General features: G+C 44.4%; 1 protein-coding gene across 3 annotated transcripts in view; it reads left to right on the top strand.

Annotated features, from left to right (window-relative positions):
- Window positions 1-8,495: 8,495 nt before the first annotated feature.
- Dstyk (dual serine/threonine and tyrosine protein kinase) overlaps window positions 8,496-19,091 on the top strand; it is a 47,686-nt gene continuing 37,090 nt past the window's right edge. For all 3 annotated transcript variants that reach the window (XM_057769964.1, XM_057769965.1, XM_057769963.1), the window contains exon 1: window positions 8,496-8,936. In XM_057769964.1, the coding sequence (XP_057625947.1) occupies window positions 8,672-8,936 (265 nt within the window). In that variant the 5' untranslated portion in view covers window positions 8,496-8,671. The remainder of the gene's footprint in view (window positions 8,937-19,091) is intronic.

Here is a 19,091-nt window from a genome sequence, read left to right as displayed (position 1 = left end):
AATTGGGGGATTGCCCAGACCAGGCAGGCCTGTAGCCATGTCTGTGAAGAGTTGTTTGGAGTGGTGATTGATACAGGAGGATCCAGGCCACAATGGGCAGTACCATCTGTAATGTATTAAGTAAAAATGCTGCAGGTTTCCTAGTGGTTGCACTGGCAGAATGGCTACAGGTCCCCAAGCCAGCAAGTCCTGAGAGCAATCAGTCCCAGGCAGGGATGGCACGGTTCCCCGAGTGGCTGCAGTGGTCCATGAGTCCTGGGCAGGAAGCTGTATGGTGGGTGAGACCTTGATGGGGCAGCTAATCCCACAAGGAGAGACAGACAGATGGGCATGCCACAAGATCATGCCACAAGTCTCTGAAGGCAGCTGGTCCCCAGCAAGGAGCCATGTGGTGGGCAAGAGACAGAGACATGGATAAGCATGCCATGCAAAGTGAGGTTGGATATTTATTTAGTGGGTTTTGGAAAGGGAGAAGGGTAAAGAGGAGAGAGAAAGAAACAGAAGCGGGGGAAGTGGGGAAGTGAGGAGAGACAGAAGCTGCCCCTTTGAGAGGGAGACAGAAAAGGAAGAGACTCAGGCTTCAAGTGGGAAGGAAGATCTGCTTGCCTCAACAAACAGGGGGAGGGAGTGGGTGGGGCTTGTCTCTTAAAGGGACAGGATAGATCATTACATTCCCATCTCTTTTTAATAATAAAAAGACAGGAGGTTTAGGCACCAAAAGTTAAAGGAATTGGGGGGCAGATTCTCAAGACTGCTTCCTGCTTATTTGTGGGTGTCGTTTGAGGGGGGAGACCTGAGAAGGCTGGGTGCTAGTCACATCCTTACATAGCTGGTCTCTTGGAAATGTAATGATCTGTCCTATCCCTTTAAGAGAGAAGCCCCATCTACTCCCTTCCTCCCTGTCCTGAGGCAGGCAGATCTTCCTTCCTGCTTGTAGCCTGACTCTCTTCCTTTTCCATCTTCCTCTCTAAGAGGCAGCTTCCATCTTTCCTCTCTCTCTCTCTCTCTCTCTCTCTCTCTCTCTCTCTCTCTGCCTCTCTGCTCTTCTCCCTTTCTCCCTTCCCCCTCCATAACCCACTAAATAAATATCCAATCTCATTCTACATGGAATGCCTATCCATGTCTCTGTCTCTTGCCCACTGTATGGCTCCCTGCCTGGGACCAGCCACCTTCAGAGACCTGGGGCGTGGTCTTGTGGCATGCCCATCTGTCTGTCTCTCCTCGTGGTCTCGTGTGTCATCCCTGCCTGAGACTGGCTGCTCTCGGGACCCCCTGCCTGCTGCCTGCCCTGCTTGGGGACCTGCAGCATGGTCTCACGGCCCACTGCCTGCTGCAGCCATTTGGGAACCTGCAGCATTTTTACTTAATTCATTACACCATCCCTAGGCAGGTAGGCCTAGACAAAGAAAGTTGTTGGGAAAGCCAGTAAGCAATTTCCTTCCATGGTTTCTGTTTGAGTTCTTGTTCAGACTTTCTTCAGTGATAGAGTATGACCTGGGACATGGAAACTGAAGGAACCCTTTCTTCCTCTAAGTTGATCTTGGTCATGGGGATTGTCACAGCCACAGAAAGCAAGCTAGAATGCTCATTGACTCAGAAATCTCCATGTGGAGGCTGGTGAGGTGATTCAGTGGTTAAAGGCATTGCCGTCAAGCCTGATGCTCTGAGTTCAATCCCTGGGGCCCAAAAAGTAGAAGGGGCTGACTTCCGCAAGTTGTTCTCTGATGTCTACACACATGCATGGCACACCTGTGCCCCTCCCATGCACACAAAATAAATATAAAAGTGCAATAAAAATTAAAAAAGAACTCCCCATGTGGTTGCTGTGCATAGGGTGAGTACTGTTCTGCATCACTACTAGCTGTGTGCAAAATGGACCAAGAAGGACAGAAGATTCTCTACACAATATAGATCTAGGGATTTCCAAACATGCTTGGGCTGGAAGAAGTATGCTTTATTGCTAGACTTTGGCGTTGGGGCCCCTGAGCCACATAAGGAGAGAACCAAATCCAAAAAGTTGTCTCTGACATACACACAAATGCCATGGCGTGTGTACACCTTATAATCATAATAAATACAATTAAAAAATAAATTTGATATAGATGATTTTTTCCAATTCATAGGAAAAATTAAACATTCTTTTTTTTTATCATCTCTTTTTCTATAATTCTCCCCCTCTTAAGCCTGGTTTCATTTAGCTGACAGTAAAGAAGACAATGAGCAAATTAACTTTTTTTTTTCTTTTTGAGACAGGATCTCTCTACATAGCTCTGTACTGCGATTTACTAGATAGACCAGGCTGGCCTTGAACTCAGAGGGATCTTCCTGCCTATGCCTCCCCAGTGATGGGATTAAAAGTATGTGCCACCATGCTTCTTGACAATAAACTTTTTCTCAATTCACATGGAAGAATTAAGTATTAACAGATTTGTTCCACAGACCCACTCAGGTTTTATCTATGTGAATAGGAGAGGATCAGTCTTCAAAAATCTTCTAAGCAGGGGCTGGAGAGATGACTCAGCAATTAAGAGCAGCCACTGCTCTTCCAGAGCACCTGGGCTTGATTCCTAGCACCCACATGGCAGCTCACAACCAGCTGTAACTCCAGTTCCAGGGAATCTAATGTCTTCTCCTGACCTCCAGGGCACCACACATATGTATGGTACACTGACACACATGCAGGCAAAACACCCATACATGTAACGTAATTTTTTAATTAAAAATATCATCTAAGAGGGACGAAAGGGAACTGGGATTGGTATGTAAATTGAGAAAAGATTGTTTTAAAAAAATAAAGAAAAAAGAAAAGAAAAATATCATCTAAGCAAGAACTTGTATTAGAAAAGTTCGAAAGATGTATTTCTAAGTCATATATGGTAGTACATATTCAAAATCCAAGCACTGGGAAGGTGGAGGCAGGAGGACCAGGAAGGAGATCAAGGTCAGCCTGGACTACAGAGCAAGACTTTGCAACAAAACAACAAAAGCCAGGTGTGGTGGTGTACACCATTAATTTACTTGGGAGGTAGAGACAAGAGGATCAGGAGTTCAAAGTCATTCTCAGTCATATGTTGAGCTTGAGGCCACCCTGGGTTACATGAGATGCTATTGTAGTGGCATTTTACTTGTATTTTAATAAATAAAACTTGCCCGAGGATCAGAAAAGAAAACAGCCACACTGGCCTTATAGACCAGGCAGTGGTAACACACATCTTTAATCCCAGTAGCCACACTGGTTGCCATAGAAATCGGGTGGTGCATGCCTTTAATCCCAGCCCTAGACAGGATTTTAAGACTGGAGGAGACAGCTCTCAGTCTCATTCTGAGATTCTTAGAGGTGGGGTCGCCATTTTTGGACTGAGCTAAGAGCCAGAGGCTGGCTGCTTTACTTTTCTGACCTTCAGGTTGAACCCCAATTTCTCTATCTGAGCTTTTATTAATCATGCTTCATGTTATCTCAAAAAAAAAAAAAGGTAGATTGCAAGTACAAGATTAATCTAGGCTATGTAGTAAAACTTGTCTCAACAAAACAAAACAAAAAACCAAATAGACAGGCTTCCTAGTACAGGCCTATACTTTCGACTCCTCAGACTGTTGATACAGAAGGACTCCAAGTTCAAAACAAAGAGAACTAGGGGTATAGCTTAGGGGTAGAGTGCATGTTCTATATGTGGGCACTAGGTTCAAATTCTAGTACCACAAATAAACAAAACCGCAAACCTACAGCCAAACCCACTGGTTCTTTCTAGTTTGTAAGAATGTGAATGATTCTTCCCTCTTCCTGATTTCCTGGATATTCAGAAATGTCCACAGCAAACACTCCTTGTGGTAAATAGCTCATGAGTGCCTGCGGAAGGACAGCAAGTGCTGTTCTAGACACTTCAAGGCTACAGGAACAAACCAAGCCACACTCCCCAAGTCACTGTCTGATCCGTGTCCTTGGATCTCTCCTCAGGAGCTGATCAGACTCCTGGAAGGAGACACCTCTAGTTTCCCGCAGAGGTGGGGAACTCTTGTTTAATCCTCTCTGGAGATTAACGCCTTCCATATTCTTTGGGCTGGAAACTTAAAGAAGGTCCAAGATTTCAAGGGCACGTATATAACTTTCAAAATCCTTTAAATAAAAAAAATACGTTTATTAATATGTGTGCTTCTGTGCCTACTCATATGAGTACCACAGTAGGTAGAGGCCGTGGGGCAACTTTCGGGAGTCTGTTCTCTCTTGTCCTGGGGGCTTCAGGAATTGAACTCAGGTTTTCAGCCTTGCTGGCAGGTGACTTTACTCGGTGAACCATCTCATAGGTCCCTTAAAACCTTCTTGTTTTTTCCTAAACTTTCAAAACTATTCTTTATTTTATATGTGTGAATTTTTGCCTGCATGAATATCTGTATACCACATGGAGATGGTAGCAGATATCCTGGACAGTTGTGAATCTTCATGTAGGTGCTGGGAATCGAACCTGGGTCCTCTGAAAGAGCAGCCACCATTCTTAACCACTGAGCCATCTCTCCAGCCCCCAAAGCTTTGTTTAATTTCTGTTCATGGCCCCTGTACAGCCTATACTTCTAGAACTGACAAGAAAGTGCCAGCCTCTACCAACTTTTGAGATTGGGGAGGAGTACAGATTGAATTCCAGGCCAGCTTGGAATATAGTAAGATCTTGTTTCAAGAAATTAAAAAAATCCTTCTTGTCATTTTAATGGCATTCTAGAAGAAATAAAAGAGATCTGATTTAATCTTCACTAATTATTTAACTCATCAGTTCTTTATATCAATTTAAATTCTCTGCTCTTCCCATTCAAACTCTCATTTCCTTTATTTATCCTTTGAATTAAGTATTTGAATAAAATATGTATTTTTACTGGTAGATTATTTTTTTTAAGAAGGGTTCACTGTTGTTGTTTTTTTTTCCCCCGATCTTTGTTCTTTGCTCTTTTGGGGGCCTACCACCTATCTCCCAAATAAATAGAGGGAGACTTATTCTTTCTTATGCCTGTCCTTAGCTTGGCTTATTTCTAGTCAACTTTTCTTAAATTATCCTGTCTATCCTTTGTCTCTGGGCTTTTATTTTACGTTTCTCTATTGCTGCATATCTTTTCCCCCTTCTTACTCCAGGGCTGGGTGTGTTGCTGGGCAGCAGGCCCCTCGAGTCCTCCTCTCCCTTTCGCTCCCTCTCACGTTCTTCTCCTTCTTGTTATTCTCTCTGCCTGCCAGCCCCTCCTATCCCTTCTCCTGCCTAGCTATTGACCATTCTGCTCTTTCTTAGACCAATCAGGTATTTTAGGCAAGCAAAGTAACACAGCTTCACAGAGTTAAACAAATAAAATGCAACATAAAAGAATGCAACACACCTTTGCATCATTAAACAAATGTTCCACAGCACATCTTTAGTTAATGTCATACAACAGTTCACCATTGCAGCATTTTGGCTTAAATTTTAAAAATTATGAATGTTTGTCTGCATGTATATTTGTCCAACATGTGTGTACCTGGCGCCCAGTGAAGCCATAAGAGGATTTTGAATCCCAGGAACCTGAATTACGCATGGTTGTAAACCACCATGTGGGTGCTGGGTGCTGGGAACTGAACTTGGGGCCAGTTGGATGCTAGGAACTGAGCAGGCAGCGCTCTTAATCACTGTGCTATCATTCCAATCCCAATACACACACACACACACACACACACACACACACACAAGACAGGGTGTCATGTAGTTCAATCTGGTCTCAAACTAACTCGCTATGGTTAAGGATGAGTTTAAACTTCTGATTCTCCTTCTTCTACCACCCAAGTGTTAGGATTGCAGGCTTGTGCTACTATGATCAGTATATGCTAGGGACAGCAGGCTTATGCCAGCATGCCCAGTATATGCAGTGCTGGGGATTGCAGGCTTGTGCCAGCATGCCCAGTATATGCTGGAGGCTGCGGGATTGTGTCACCATGCCCAGCATATGCAGTGCTGGGGACTGGGCCCAGTAGTTCATGCCTGCTTAGTAAGCACCATAGCAACTCAGTGATACCAACCTAACCTTAAAAATTTTAAATAACAAGCCGGGCAGTGGTTGCGCACGCCTTTAATCCAAGCACTCGGGAGGCAGAGGCAGGCGGATCTCTGTGAGTTCGAGGCCAGCCTGGTCTACAAGAGTTAGTTCCAGGATAGGAACCAAAAAAAAAAAAAAAAAAAAAAAACTACAGAGAAACCCTGTCTCGAAAATCCAAAAAAAAAAAAATTTTTTTTTTAAATAACAACAACTATTTTTTTTCTCAGCAGCTCAAAAATGGTGATACGAGCCTTCACATTTTTAAATGATGCATAGGTTTTATTTCCTGCTGCAAAACTTCTATGTTACATCAGTAAAGGACCTGCTCAATAAAACATGCCATCCATATGGTCAAATACTACACATCTCAAAAGAATAAAGTAAACTTTTATGTTCTGGTATGAAAGTCTTTAAGACTGTAACAGAGTGTGTACAGGGTGTTCACTTATGTTTAAAGTACATGTGCAATTTTTACAATGGTTGTTGTGTCCTGAAGGGAACTAGGTGACTAGGAAACAGGGATAGAAAATCTAAAGGAGATTTAGTTTTCCTCATGTACCATTTATATCAACTGAAATTTTTATGAATTCTTATATCATTTTTCTTTTTGGAGACAGATCTTACTACCTAAGTCTGGCTTGGAACTTGCTATGTACCCCAGGCAGACTTTAAACCTCACTATCCTCCTTCCTCAACCTCTAACTTAATTTTTTGAGATTTATTTTTATTCTGAGTCTATATAACTGTTTTGCCTATATGTCTGTGCACCGAGTGAGCAGTGCCCATGAAGGCCAGAAGAGGGCATCAGGTCCCCTGAAGTTACAGACAGATGTTAGCCACCTTGTTGGCGCTGGGAATTGAACCCTGGACCCCTGGAAGAACAGTCAAAGCGTTTAACCACTGAACCATCTCTCCAGTCCCTTCCTACTTATTTTTAAAATATTAGGTACCAATGAATAGCTTTGTGATGTTGAGATGAGGTCTAGCTATGTAGTCCAGGCTGGTCATAAACTTGTGATTATCCTTCCTCAGCCTCCTGAGGGTTGGGATTACAGGTGCGTCTCACTGTGTGTATCTCATCTAGAAAGATTCATCCTCCAGTCTGAGTATTTTCTCCACTGATCCTCTTAACTGGAAACTCTTTTATGTGAAGAATCTTCACGCACTGCTTTGTTAGAATAGAGGCAGGGTCTAACTATGTGTCCCTGGCTAGCTAGACTCACATGTAGATCAGGCTGACTTTGAACTCACAGAGATCCACATGCCTCTGCCTCCCAAGTGCTGGCATTAAAGGGATGCGCCACCATACCCAGCCCCTGTTCTATTTATAAAAAACACTATCAACTTTCTTTTCTTGGAACTACCATTTTGTGTTTTCACTTCTGTTTTACTGAGTCTTTTGGGAAGTATGGGGAATGCAATCTCATAGAGGAGAGGAATGGGCTGTGGAGAATGCACAAAGGAAGAAGCAGATGGGAAGGAATGTGGGGCTCCCTCCTTGCAGCTAGCCTACATCCAAGTGCAGATTCATTCGAATCGGTGGACTTTTAAAAAGCGCCACAAGTTCCTGTTCAAGCTTTCACATTTCACATCGAATTAATCTAATATAATAACATCATTTAGTTAAGAGCCCAGGTTACTCACGATACAATGAGCTGGGTGTGTGGGTAAAATTGTAAAGCTAGACTTATAGACCCGAAAAGCCTTAGAGATCGAGTAGTCCAGACATCACAGCTGATAAAACAAGGTCTTGCCGAAAGTTACAAGGCAAGGTGCGTGTGTCAGGAAAAAGATGAAGAGGTGACTGGTGTCAAGTTCTGTCTTTTGTGATTGTTACACAGTTCGGGACAGTCACAGTCTGAGTGATGGAAGTTTGCCACACTGGCAGAAGCCTCGTAAGATAATCAGAAAGCTTTAGAAGGCTGCAGACCTCAACTTCCCTTTAACATGCTGGCTCTACAAGAAACCAACAGTCCCTTCTTTTGTATCTCATCCACCCTTTCACAACCCCTCTTCCACATCTAGAGCAGGAAAAAAAGAAAACATAGACTGTGGCACAAACAGGAGACTTTTCACTATTCCCAGGGTGTTTTCAATCAATTCTCTAGTATCTGTTGTGTCCTTTTGGGGTAACCATAGAGATATTCTGGCCTCAGTCTTGTTTCCTCTTTAGACTATTAAAATCTTTCGACCTGATTCGGGGTATCCCACATCTACGGGCGTTCGGACCCCACTGTTTTTGCCTTTCGTTAGGGACTTGTGTACAGAGCAAGAATACACTTTAAACGAAACGAGTATAGGCACCGAGTGATAGCAGTGGGGTCCACCCGCTCCCGCGCTTTTCCGTGGGCGTTGTGGCATTCCACCCAGTCCAGACTACAAGTCCCAGGAGCCCGCGCAACGGCGGTGCCTCGGTGAGCGCTTCCCTCGCTCCGCGGGGGAGCGGAGAAAGGTTCTGGCCAGTGCTGGGCGCCCTGACTTTCTGCGGTGGCGGTGACAGAGGCTGGAGGCCCGGTTGAGTGCCGGCAGGGGCGTCGGGAGGCTGATTCCGCCTTCGCTGAGCGCTAGGGGGCGGGCGGAGGGGGCCGGGCTAGCGGCGCAGCTAGCCGCGGAGACAGCGGGCTGAGCGATGGAGGCCGACGGACTGCCGTGGGCCGGCGAGTCCGTGTCAGGCCCCGGCCCGGGAGGCGGCGGAATGATCCGCGAGCTGTGCCGGGGCTTCGGCCGGTACCGCCGCTACCTGGGACGACTGCGGCAGAACCTGCGAGAGACCCAGAAGTTCTTCCGCGACATCAAGTGCTCCCACAGTCACAGTTGTCCCTCCTCCCCCGCGGGTGGCGGCGCGGCGGAGCTTGGCCCTGCCGGCGACGTCGCCGAAGCCCCGCTGCCAGCGGGTAAGAAGGACAGGCCCGAAGCAGAGAGGAAAATTGGAGGGTGGCACTCCTGTCAGCAAAACAAGCCCAGGAGGAGGCGGCGGGTGGGAGTGGGCCGCGGGGCGGCGCGGGGCCTGGGCCGCGGGGATCTGAGATGAAGTGGAAGGACATCCCTGGGGAGAGGTGGCGAGGGCTCGAGACAGGGAGGTAGAACCCGAGAAGGTTAAGGGGAGAGTGGGAAAGTTGCTTTGAGTTGGGGTTGCACTGTTAGGCCGAGTCCTCCCAGTTAGGCATTAGGCTGGGTGTTCCTCAAGTCCCTGGACGCCTTGGGACTGCACTGGGATGTTTGCACGCGTGGGGTTTGAGAGTGTAAAATGCTTGTAATCCAGTCAAGAGGCAGCCCTGTAAAGATGTCCTCTAAATAGGATTTGGAGTCGCCAAAGGAAAATACATCTAATGGGTGCCAGCAATTAATTGGCCAGAGATGTTACTTGCGTTTATCGTGAAAAAGTTAAGGAAGACTTTTTGTTGTTGTTGTTGGGGGTGGAGGGGGGCGGTCCTGAGCCCTTAAAGAACTTGCCCTTCTTGACTTGATCTTTTTCCCCCGTGGGATGTGTCAGAGGTCCCAAATCACTTTAAATATTGCCAGATCTTTGATCCTCCTTGATTACTGTTGAACTGCAATTGGCGGGGAACTGGAGGGGAGCCGCTGTTTTAGGAAGGGAGAAGCCACTGGCATTCCATATGGATAGGGTTTGGGGGACAGCATACCAGCAGATATGCCCTTCCTTTTTATTTGGTGATTCTCGAGCTGCAGTGTGGTTTAAAACAACCTCAGGAGTGTATTAAAAAACGCCATGTCTCAGACTCTGTTGTGTCATCGTAGTAGGTGGGTCCTAAGAGTCTAATTCAGCAGTTCAAGAGGCTAGGATCTGATACAGGTGTTTTATTAACACTTTGAGAAATGTGATGTTGGTGACAAATTTGGACTTAAGGTGAACTTGTGAGTTGGACTCCACACTCATATTAGGTGCATGTTTACTATCTTAAATTTGTCTGAGACTGGTGAGTTCTGATAGGGCCTTCAGTGATACTGTTCCATTGCCCAAGAGGCCGTTTTAAAGAGTCCTTGTTTTGGGCCAGCAAGATAACTCAGCTGGTAAATGTACCTGCTGCCAAGCCTGATTTCCTGAGTTGACCAAGAGAGAACCTACTCTTGAAAGTTGACCTTGGCCACCACACACACACACACCACACCACACACACCAAATATATATTTATTTTTGGTTTTTCCAAATGGGTTTCTCTTTGTAGCCCTGGCTGTCCTGGAACTAACTCTGTTGACCAGGCTGGGCTCAAACTCACAGAAATTCACCTGCTTCTGCCTCTCAAGTTCTGGGATCAAAGGCATGCACCACCGATGCTGAATATGTGTATTTTTTTAAAGATTTTTTTTCCTTCTTTGTCTTTTTGTTTTGTTTTCCGAGACAGCCCTGGCAGTGCTGGAACTCACTCTGTCGACCAGGCTGGCCTCTGCCTCCCGAATGTTGGGATTAAAGGCATGTACCACCACTGTCAGGTGAAAGTTCTTATGTAACTCAGAATAAAAAGCACTAGGGTGGTACCTACCTTTTCTGACGTGCTTTGGCCACATCTGGAGACTTGCTGTCTAGAAGAGGATATGGCTTCCATTCTTTTCAGCGACTTCCTCCATCTGAAGACCCTCCTGCAGCTTTAATTGAAAAGCCCTCTATTGCCGCTCTTACTTTAAAATGACTGCTTCAGAGTTACTCCTTTACAAAAAAATCAGAATGGATTTAACTTAGATGGAGACTTTAAATTTTTCAAGCATCTTGGTTGACTTGTTTCTTTCAAGGCAAACCTAAGACACAGAAACACCTCTGTATTTTTGCTTAATTGGCTTTTCTGGTTGACTGCATTGTGATCTAACTTTTGCATATTTGAACTTTTTCACCCTTTGGAATGCACCCATCTCAATAAAATGCCAGAAGCTCACAGCTGACAGAATGGGGAACAATTTGATTTTGTTTTATACCATGCTTCCTAGTCATTGGGGGTGCGGCTGCACCAGGGTTCTAAGTATCTCTGTGTCTACTTGAAGGATGCTGCTGTCCAGATATTCTGGTAAAGGTGTTAGAAAGTAGAACCACTCTTTAAAGGACAATTAGCTCCTTGTGCTAGTTGGAGCTTTTTGGTAAGGTCAAAGTCACTGGGGGCTGTCTCAACTTTCTTTTGTGAGTGTTGATTTCTGATTAATAGGTGCTCAGAACATGGAGGAAAGGGGCCCTCAATTCTTAACCTAACAAGCCCTTTGTGGTTTAATGCAATGTATTTTAGCAACTGAAGATCAGGGACTAACTATACTTTGAAGTTGTTGAACTAAAAAGATGGCAACAATAATAAGAACAATTTTTAATATTTCTTTGTATGCTATTTGTCATAACATATAACACCATTTTTTTTTTTAAAAATTCACTTTCAACTACAGAGAACTGGGAAGAACTCCAAAAGAACACTTCTTATTTTTATTAGGTATAAATTCACTCAAGTCCGTGTATAGAACATAAAAAAGTTCCAGTATTTACAAGATAAGTATGGATGGAAGGCCCGGGTGAGGCCCACCTAGGTGGTGTGGGCCTGTAGTTCCAACCCTGAACGCCACTAGCAGGGTCACTGTCAGGAGGGTCTCTATTAAATTCAGGACCAGCCTGGGCTCCGAAGCAAGTTCCAGACCAGCCAGGTTTACTTAGCAAAACACTGTCTCACACTGCTCCTCTCCCATCAAAAGAAAAGCAGAAAGGCAAAAAAAATGTAGATGGAATTAGACATGGCAGCAGGTGCCAGCAGCTCCAGTGCTCAGGAGGCTGAGATGGGAGGACTGTGAGCTCCCGTCAGCCTGGGCTGTGCAGTGGTTGTGATCGTAGTGGTGCACTTGAAATGTTCTGGTTTTGAGAGTGGCTTCGCTTGTACAGAGAAGGTTCTCCCTTTGTCGTTCCAGCTATCCCATGTCGCTGTGGGGGAGAGACCCCTCCATCTGTGCTAGAGCATTCAGAAGCAATGAGATAAAGACTTTGAACCCCTTTCAGGCGAGGCAGGGTAGAGTATTACAAAATAGAAGAAGGGAAAATATTTGTCTTATTTTATGATCCAATGGAGGTCCTTTCTATTGCCGTTTTTCTTAAAGCTCTCCATTTTAAGAAGTGGGAATGACTCATGTATGTCTGGTTGGAACTCTGTCATCTGTGTTGCCTCCCTTCGCTCTTAACTGATCATAGCTGTGTTGTGTCACAGCTTCCTCATCTGGAGATGGGGGTTGTAATGGACCTTACCTCTGGGATTGTTGGGAGTTAGGACTGCGCATATTCAGGGTAGCCTGCTAAGGTGCTGGTAAGCAGCAGCTGCCGTTTGTTTTTGATACAGTCTCACTGTTGTCTGGGCTAGTCTTACGCACCTCTGTTCAAGTGATCCCTCTGTCTCTGTCTCAAGTGCTAGGATTACAGGTACGCCTCGGCCCCACGTAGCCGTTATTAGACACGTGAGCGCCTGGGACGTGCAGTCAGCATGCTACATATGGGGGTTAGGGTCAAGTAAAGAAATTTGGCTTACCTTGGATGAGCAGATACCAGTCCTTCTCTCTCCCTCTTAGAGTCTCAAGATGTAGCTCAGGCTGGCCTCAAACCTGTAACCCTGCCTCACCTCCCAAGTGCTGAGACTGTAGGCGTACGGCACTACTTTGGCTTACACTTTTCTCTTAAGAAAAACTAATGATAATTGTCATCATTACAGAGAACTTCTGTGTGTGTGTTGGGGGGTGGAAAAAAAGAAGTTGGAGGCCTGAACTTGGTCCTCTGCAGAGCTATAATCTCAGCTAGAATTTATACACATGTAACACATAAACTGAGAGGAAAGCAGGAAGGTAGAGTGGCTAGATTATAGGCCTTTTAAATGAATTTTACTTCTTAGGTTTTTATAGCTGTTTGCTTTTGTTATTTAATAGATGTGTTTCTCAGCATTCTTTGGCCTCTTTTTGTCACTTTTAGTATAGATGGGTTGCCAAAATTTTACAGTTAAGCACCAACACTTACTGAAAACAGGCTCTGTCCTGGAAGTCTGTATCACAGAGTATAATCAGCTATGATCCCAGCACATGGAAGACTGAGGCAGGAGGATCTGGGATTCAAAATCAGTCTGAGCTATATACAGAGTTCCAGGCTAACCTAGGCTTCATAATGAGACTCTATCTCAAAAGTCAAAGCAGCAAACAAAAAAATGATCATTTTATCTCATTGTATGATGGGAGAGTGATAATGCCCACCTTACAAAGTTGTGACACTTAGAGACAGTGGGCACTACGGCTCAGGTGTAGATACTAATAGATGTGATTTTGCCCATGGGATTAACAAGTGGGAACATGGGCTTGGAGGAGAGGGGAGAGAAAGCAAGAAGACAGAAACATGAAGGTGGGACAAAGTACTGTACTGTGGCCAGGTCTCCACCCGGGTCTCCAGGCTTCAGGTCCAGTTCTTCTGTGGCTCCTTGTGCTTCCCTGACCTGGCTTAGGAATTCAAATGCACTCTTCGCAGAGCCTGTTACAAATGAGTCCTAATTTAGAACCATGATTTACTGTAGTAGGAAACCTTATCCCATTCAGTGAAGAAAATGTGACCCACCTTCAAGTCCTGGTTCCTACTCCCTGAGGCTCAGGGCTTTAGGAACCACCTTTGCTGATCAGAGACTTGCTAGGAATTGGCCTCTCTGAGCATAATAGCTTCTTCACCCTTTCTTCTTCAGCCTGTCTTCCACCTCTCTTACACTCCTAGCTTGTATGATCTGCTCCTTCAGCCTCATGAGTAGCTGGGACTGTCGACTTGTGCAACTGTGCCTAGTTGAGCTGAAGTTAGATCCATGCCCCATTCACAATAATTATTTTCATGCCCCAGAGAATGATTTTCACGCAGTACTAACTAGACCAGAGTGCCATCAAGGTATGAGAAATGCGTTCTTAATGTTCACACACTCAGCAACTCTCTGTGTAAGCCAGTCTACCTGGGGACCTGAGTGAGATGAGCCATTCCAGACTGCAGTTAGGAAAGGGAGTTTAGCATTTCATCGGGTCCCATTAAAGGATCTACAGATTGGCTGCATACTTATCCATCACCTGTCGTTGAAGGGACAGAGTATGATGGGGTTAAGGACATAGAAGACTGAAGACCTAAATGGTAGTGCGTACCTTTAATCCCAGCAAACAGGAGACAGGGGCAGATGGATCTCTGTGAGTTCACAGCCAGCTTGGTCTACATAGAATGCTTCAAAACAGCAGTAACTATGCAGAGACCCTGCCTCAAAAACAGAAACAAACTAACAAACAACCGAAGACCTGAATTCAAGCCCCAGAATCCATATGGTAAAAGAAAAGAACCAGTAAGTTGTCCTCTGACCTCTACAGATGTGTGCATGATACATATATATTCTTTTTTTGTTTGTTTGTTTGTTTGTTTGTTTGTTTTTTGTTTGTTTGTTTTTTTGAGACAGGGTTTCTCTGTGGTTTTGGAGCCTGTCCTGGAACTAGCTCTTGTAGACCAGGCTGGTCTTGAACTCACAGAGATCCGCCTGCCTCTGCCTCCCAAGTGCTGGGATTAAAGGCGTGCGCCACCACCGCCCGGCGATACATATATATTCTTACACACGTACACACACACATACTGTGTTGATAAAGAGTTGAGGCATGGTGGTTGGTTCAGTGATAGAAAGAGCTTACTTAACTGGGATACCATCTCCATCATTGCTAAAAAGAAACAACAAATTTTAAAAAGGAGTTGAGGTACTCTGTACTCTTTGTGAGTAATGATGGTGGTCATGTTTGTGTGGTTCAATACGGAATACATCCCATCCCGTTACCATTAGTGATCCTCCCACCTCTGCCTTTCTTAGAGGAAGAGTGTGATGCTTCTGTGGAAAAGTGGGTTGTCTTCCACCACACACAAGAGTCGCAAGATCCGAGGTGAATTTACCCTGCATGTAGGAAAATAGCCTCTAGGACAGTGAGTTTTGTTCTCTACATGGTACAGAGAATCAGTAATATAATGGGGTGTGGAAGGTGAACTTTTCTTTCTTACCTCCTAGAACTTTGACTGTAGTCCCTTGTTGAGATGCCCAGGCTCAGTTCAGTCCTTTCCTGGCCTTGAGGATTCAGTTTTTTGGTGGTTTTGGGATCTTGGAACTTGAGACCTGACAGAGAACATGTGTAGTAGTGGCTGAGATGTGTGTACTTTTGCTTTGAGCTGTATAAATCAGGGTTTCTGTGAAAATCCCCTTATGTATAATTTTCCTCTCAAGTCCAGACCAAAATCCTGAAGGAAAGCCAGCCACAGCATGAGGACTCATTGACAACCTCCTGTCTCCATTTGAAGTGCTAATCTTATGCAGTGTGTTTTTTGCCCTCTCTTGGGTAATGTGAATGGTTTGGATGTATTCTCCAGCTCTGTGCCATGTGGTTGTGGGAATCTTCAGACCAGGCTCACTTTGGAATTCTACTTCTGTTCCCTGGAGCACTGTTCTCTGGGCAGGAAGCTGGAAGTAGGATTTCAGAACTGTTTAGCTTTTCACATGTCTAGCTAATTGATGCATCAGAATTGTTCTGGAGAATAATGTCTTGGTTATGTAGTCATAAAAGCCTTTGAGTTTTAAAATACATTTCTTTTTTTAAAGTGCCTTTTATCTCTTTACTTGGATGGATGTAAAGTATCTAAATTTAGATTAATCAGATTAAGAACTTTAATGTATTATTTATGTCAGATTGGTTTCTCTTTGATGGCTTTTACCCTTTCCTCTCTGGAGAGTGGGGAGAGAATTTCACAAGTTTCCTCCCATCTCTCTCCTCTTCTCTATTTTCTCATATCTCTTTCCCCAATCCCTTGGTCTTTCTCTTTCCCCACTTGCCCACCCCCCACAGACTTTGCAGAGCCCAGAAGGAGCCAGGTTACAAGACTAGTTTCTATGAAAACTCTTTCTCTAATTGAGGTTAGAGAGAGCATAGCTACACTCTTACAGAACTTACTTTTTAGGAATATTCTGTAAAAGAGACTTTAGCTTTGCAATTGTGAAGACAGGTGAGTACAGGAAGGATGTGGAGAAAACAGCCTGTGGAAGAGAAGTTGTTCTTGGGTGGCTTACAAGGCTCCTCTCGAGAAGGTGACTTCACTTTCTTTTGGATGAACAACTGACCTGTTTTCTTGTGCTTGTTCCACGGAGAGACAGAGAATTCCTACCAGCCTAACCTGGAAAAGTGGTCTTATTAGTATAGACTAAAACTAATTAAGGGTAGGAAGGTGGATGCCTGAACTCTTTAGACGTGCCGAAACTCCCTCTACTTCCGAGTGAACAGGGGGGGCCACTTGCACGCACTGTAAGACCAAGCTTCTCTTCTGGCTTCTTCATTAAAGAACTTACTAGTTGGTCTGTTGGAGACCTGCTGCTTCAGCTTGTGGATCTGGTTTCTAAATTTCATTCTGAACTACTTAGATTAGTGCCCTGAAAGCACCTTCTTCTCCCAAGAGGGAGCAGCAAACCAGAGGAAGATCCAAGAGATGGAGAGATTTGTGCAGGGCAGCAGTAAGGACAAGGAAGGAACTATTATTAAGTTGTTTAAAAATATACCAAATCCTGTTGGTACTGTGTTTGACCTGTAGGGTCTCTATTTTCCCTCTTGGTCTCTATTTCCTGGGATCTAGAATTGTGTCTTAACTAGCTGTCCTTTCTGGTTATTAAAAAAATATTTTGAAATAATTTCAAAGATGCATGAACACTTTCAGCAGCATGAAAAGAGCTCATATATTTGTTCATACAGTTTGCCAGTTGTTAGCATTTCCCAGTTGACCCTTGTCCCCCATATTGTGTCTCATCTTTTCGAAGCCTTTAAGAGCAAGATGCAGACAGGTTGTCTTGTCTCTAACCACTCCAGTGTGCAGTTCCCCAGACGAGGACGCCATCCCACACAACATGCTGCTCTCCAAGTCAGGAAGTCAGTGTGGATTCACTGCGTCCAGTCTTTGGCCACATTCAAGCTTGCTGACTGTCCCAATACATGTCCCTGGCATTTCCCTTGAATACATGTTGCGTTTAGTTGTCACACCTCTTCAGACTCCCTTAGAGCAGCTTCCTTGCCCTGTCCTTGACATTTGTACCTGTGACAAGTTAAAAGGACAGGCCTTACCTGTGTGGAATGACTTAGTCTGATCTGCATGTCGTTTGTGATGACGAGACTCAGTCACGAGCCCTCATGAATCTCGGAAAAATGACACAGCACATAGCACTTCACAGAGCACAGGCCGCTGTGCCTCAACTCTCGAGATGGTGAGCGCGATCACTGATTAGGTGGGGATCCTCTAGATAGCTCCACTTTAGCCTCGTCGTTTCTCCCTTGGCTCCAGCTTAATCTTGTGTCTAATGTGTTCTCAGGTTTTACTGATAGCTTGTTCCTCAGAACCCTTTCTTTCTCTAGACTAGTGGGTTGAATTTCTCATTTAGGGGGTTGAATGACCCTTTCATAAGGGTCTTCGAAGACCATTGGGAAACACAGATATTTACATTACATTTCATAACAATAGCAAAATTACGGTTATGAGGTGGCAACAAAATAATTTTATGGTTGGGGTCACCACAACATGAGGAACTGTGTTAAAGGGTCGCAGCTTTAGGAAGACTGAGAACCACTGTTCTAGAGTAGCATCTAGAATAGCATCCACCAACAGTCTTCACTGCTCAGTGGAAGTGTTCATATCCATCACTCTCTCTGCCTTTCTTGTTGCTGTTCTAAAGAGAGCTTGCTTTATTTATATCAGTGTGGACTTGGGCTTGGGGATATTTTTGAATGGGACATAACTTTTATTATTTTTTATTTTATGATTAAATTATCCTGTTTGGTTAGTGAGACCCTTTCAGGCTGGTTACAGTATCCTTTGGTATGTCCTCACCTTTGAATCATTCCTAATGGTTAATGTGCTTTCTTACAAATGGCAGAACGTAAGGCCTCAGTGATGCATAGGCCTGGATTCCTTCGAGGAATCACTTCCATTTCTGCAGCCCATAATGACAGCCTCAGCTGCTGTGTTTCTGTTCCCTGTGACCATGATGGCATTAGAAGCACTTTCACTCAGGAAGGGACTTGGTGGCAGGCTGCTGAGTGTCTTCGTTTTTCACATGGCTCCGGGGTACCAGCTGCTAGGGAGGTCTCCTTTTTTCTCTAGTGCAGGACAACCTCTGGGATTTTGAAAATATGGAGGTCTTCTCAGGGGTAACACACAGAATAACTTCAGCCATACTCCAGCAGCTAGACTTGAGCCTGTAATAAGAACATTGGTTACCTCAATACATTTCAGCTTTTCTTCTCCAAACACCATCCCTTCCATCACAGTTCCCTGTCCTATTTGGTCCCAAAAGATTCTAAAACCTAGGCTGCTCAAAATGTGTTTTCTTGAGTCATGTGTCTCCTGTATCATTCAGAATTGTTTATGTTTTTTAAAAAAGATTCATTTATTCATGCGTTTTATGTATATGAGTGCTGAATCTGATCCCATTATGGATGGTTGTGAGCCACCATGTGGTTGCTGGGAATTGAACTCAGTACCTTTGGAAGAGCAGTCAAGTGTTCTTAACCACTGAGCCATCTCTCTCTAGCCCCCAGAATCTTTTATGTTTAGCAGATGCTCAGAGAGTTCTTTGGAAATAATAAATGTTTTTTATCTAGGATTTTTTTCTGTAAACTTTTGGGAATTTTGTTCCAAGTTTAGTACTTCAGAACTTGTAGTGGAAAGACTGTGTAGCGTTCCTTTGTCAGCGTAGGATTGATTCTTTCCTCTACTCTTGGCACATGTAGCTAGCGGAAAGTCAAATTCCACTACTTACTTCAGAAATGTATGTTTGTGTCACAGTTCCTTTTAGTTAACTATAGAATCTATTTTATTTGCTTCTCGACAGGATTTATGTTAGCTTGCCACAAAACCACGTAGTATACAGAGAAGTTAAGTTAAAAGTGATATAAACAGACAAACAAAAACAAGAAAAAACAACCTGAAGGGTGGTTGTGGTAGCATACACTTGCAATCTCAACAGTAGGAAGGTAGAAGCAGGGGGATTATACATTTGAGGCCAGCCTAA

Source organism: Chionomys nivalis, chromosome 5 (assembly GCF_950005125.1).
Source record: "Chionomys nivalis chromosome 5, mChiNiv1.1, whole genome shotgun sequence".
In the NCBI taxonomy this organism is placed as follows: Eukaryota; Metazoa; Chordata; class Mammalia; order Rodentia; family Cricetidae; genus Chionomys; species Chionomys nivalis.
Note: the sequence above shows the minus strand (reverse complement) of the source record. Positions and strands in the feature narration are given on the sequence as shown.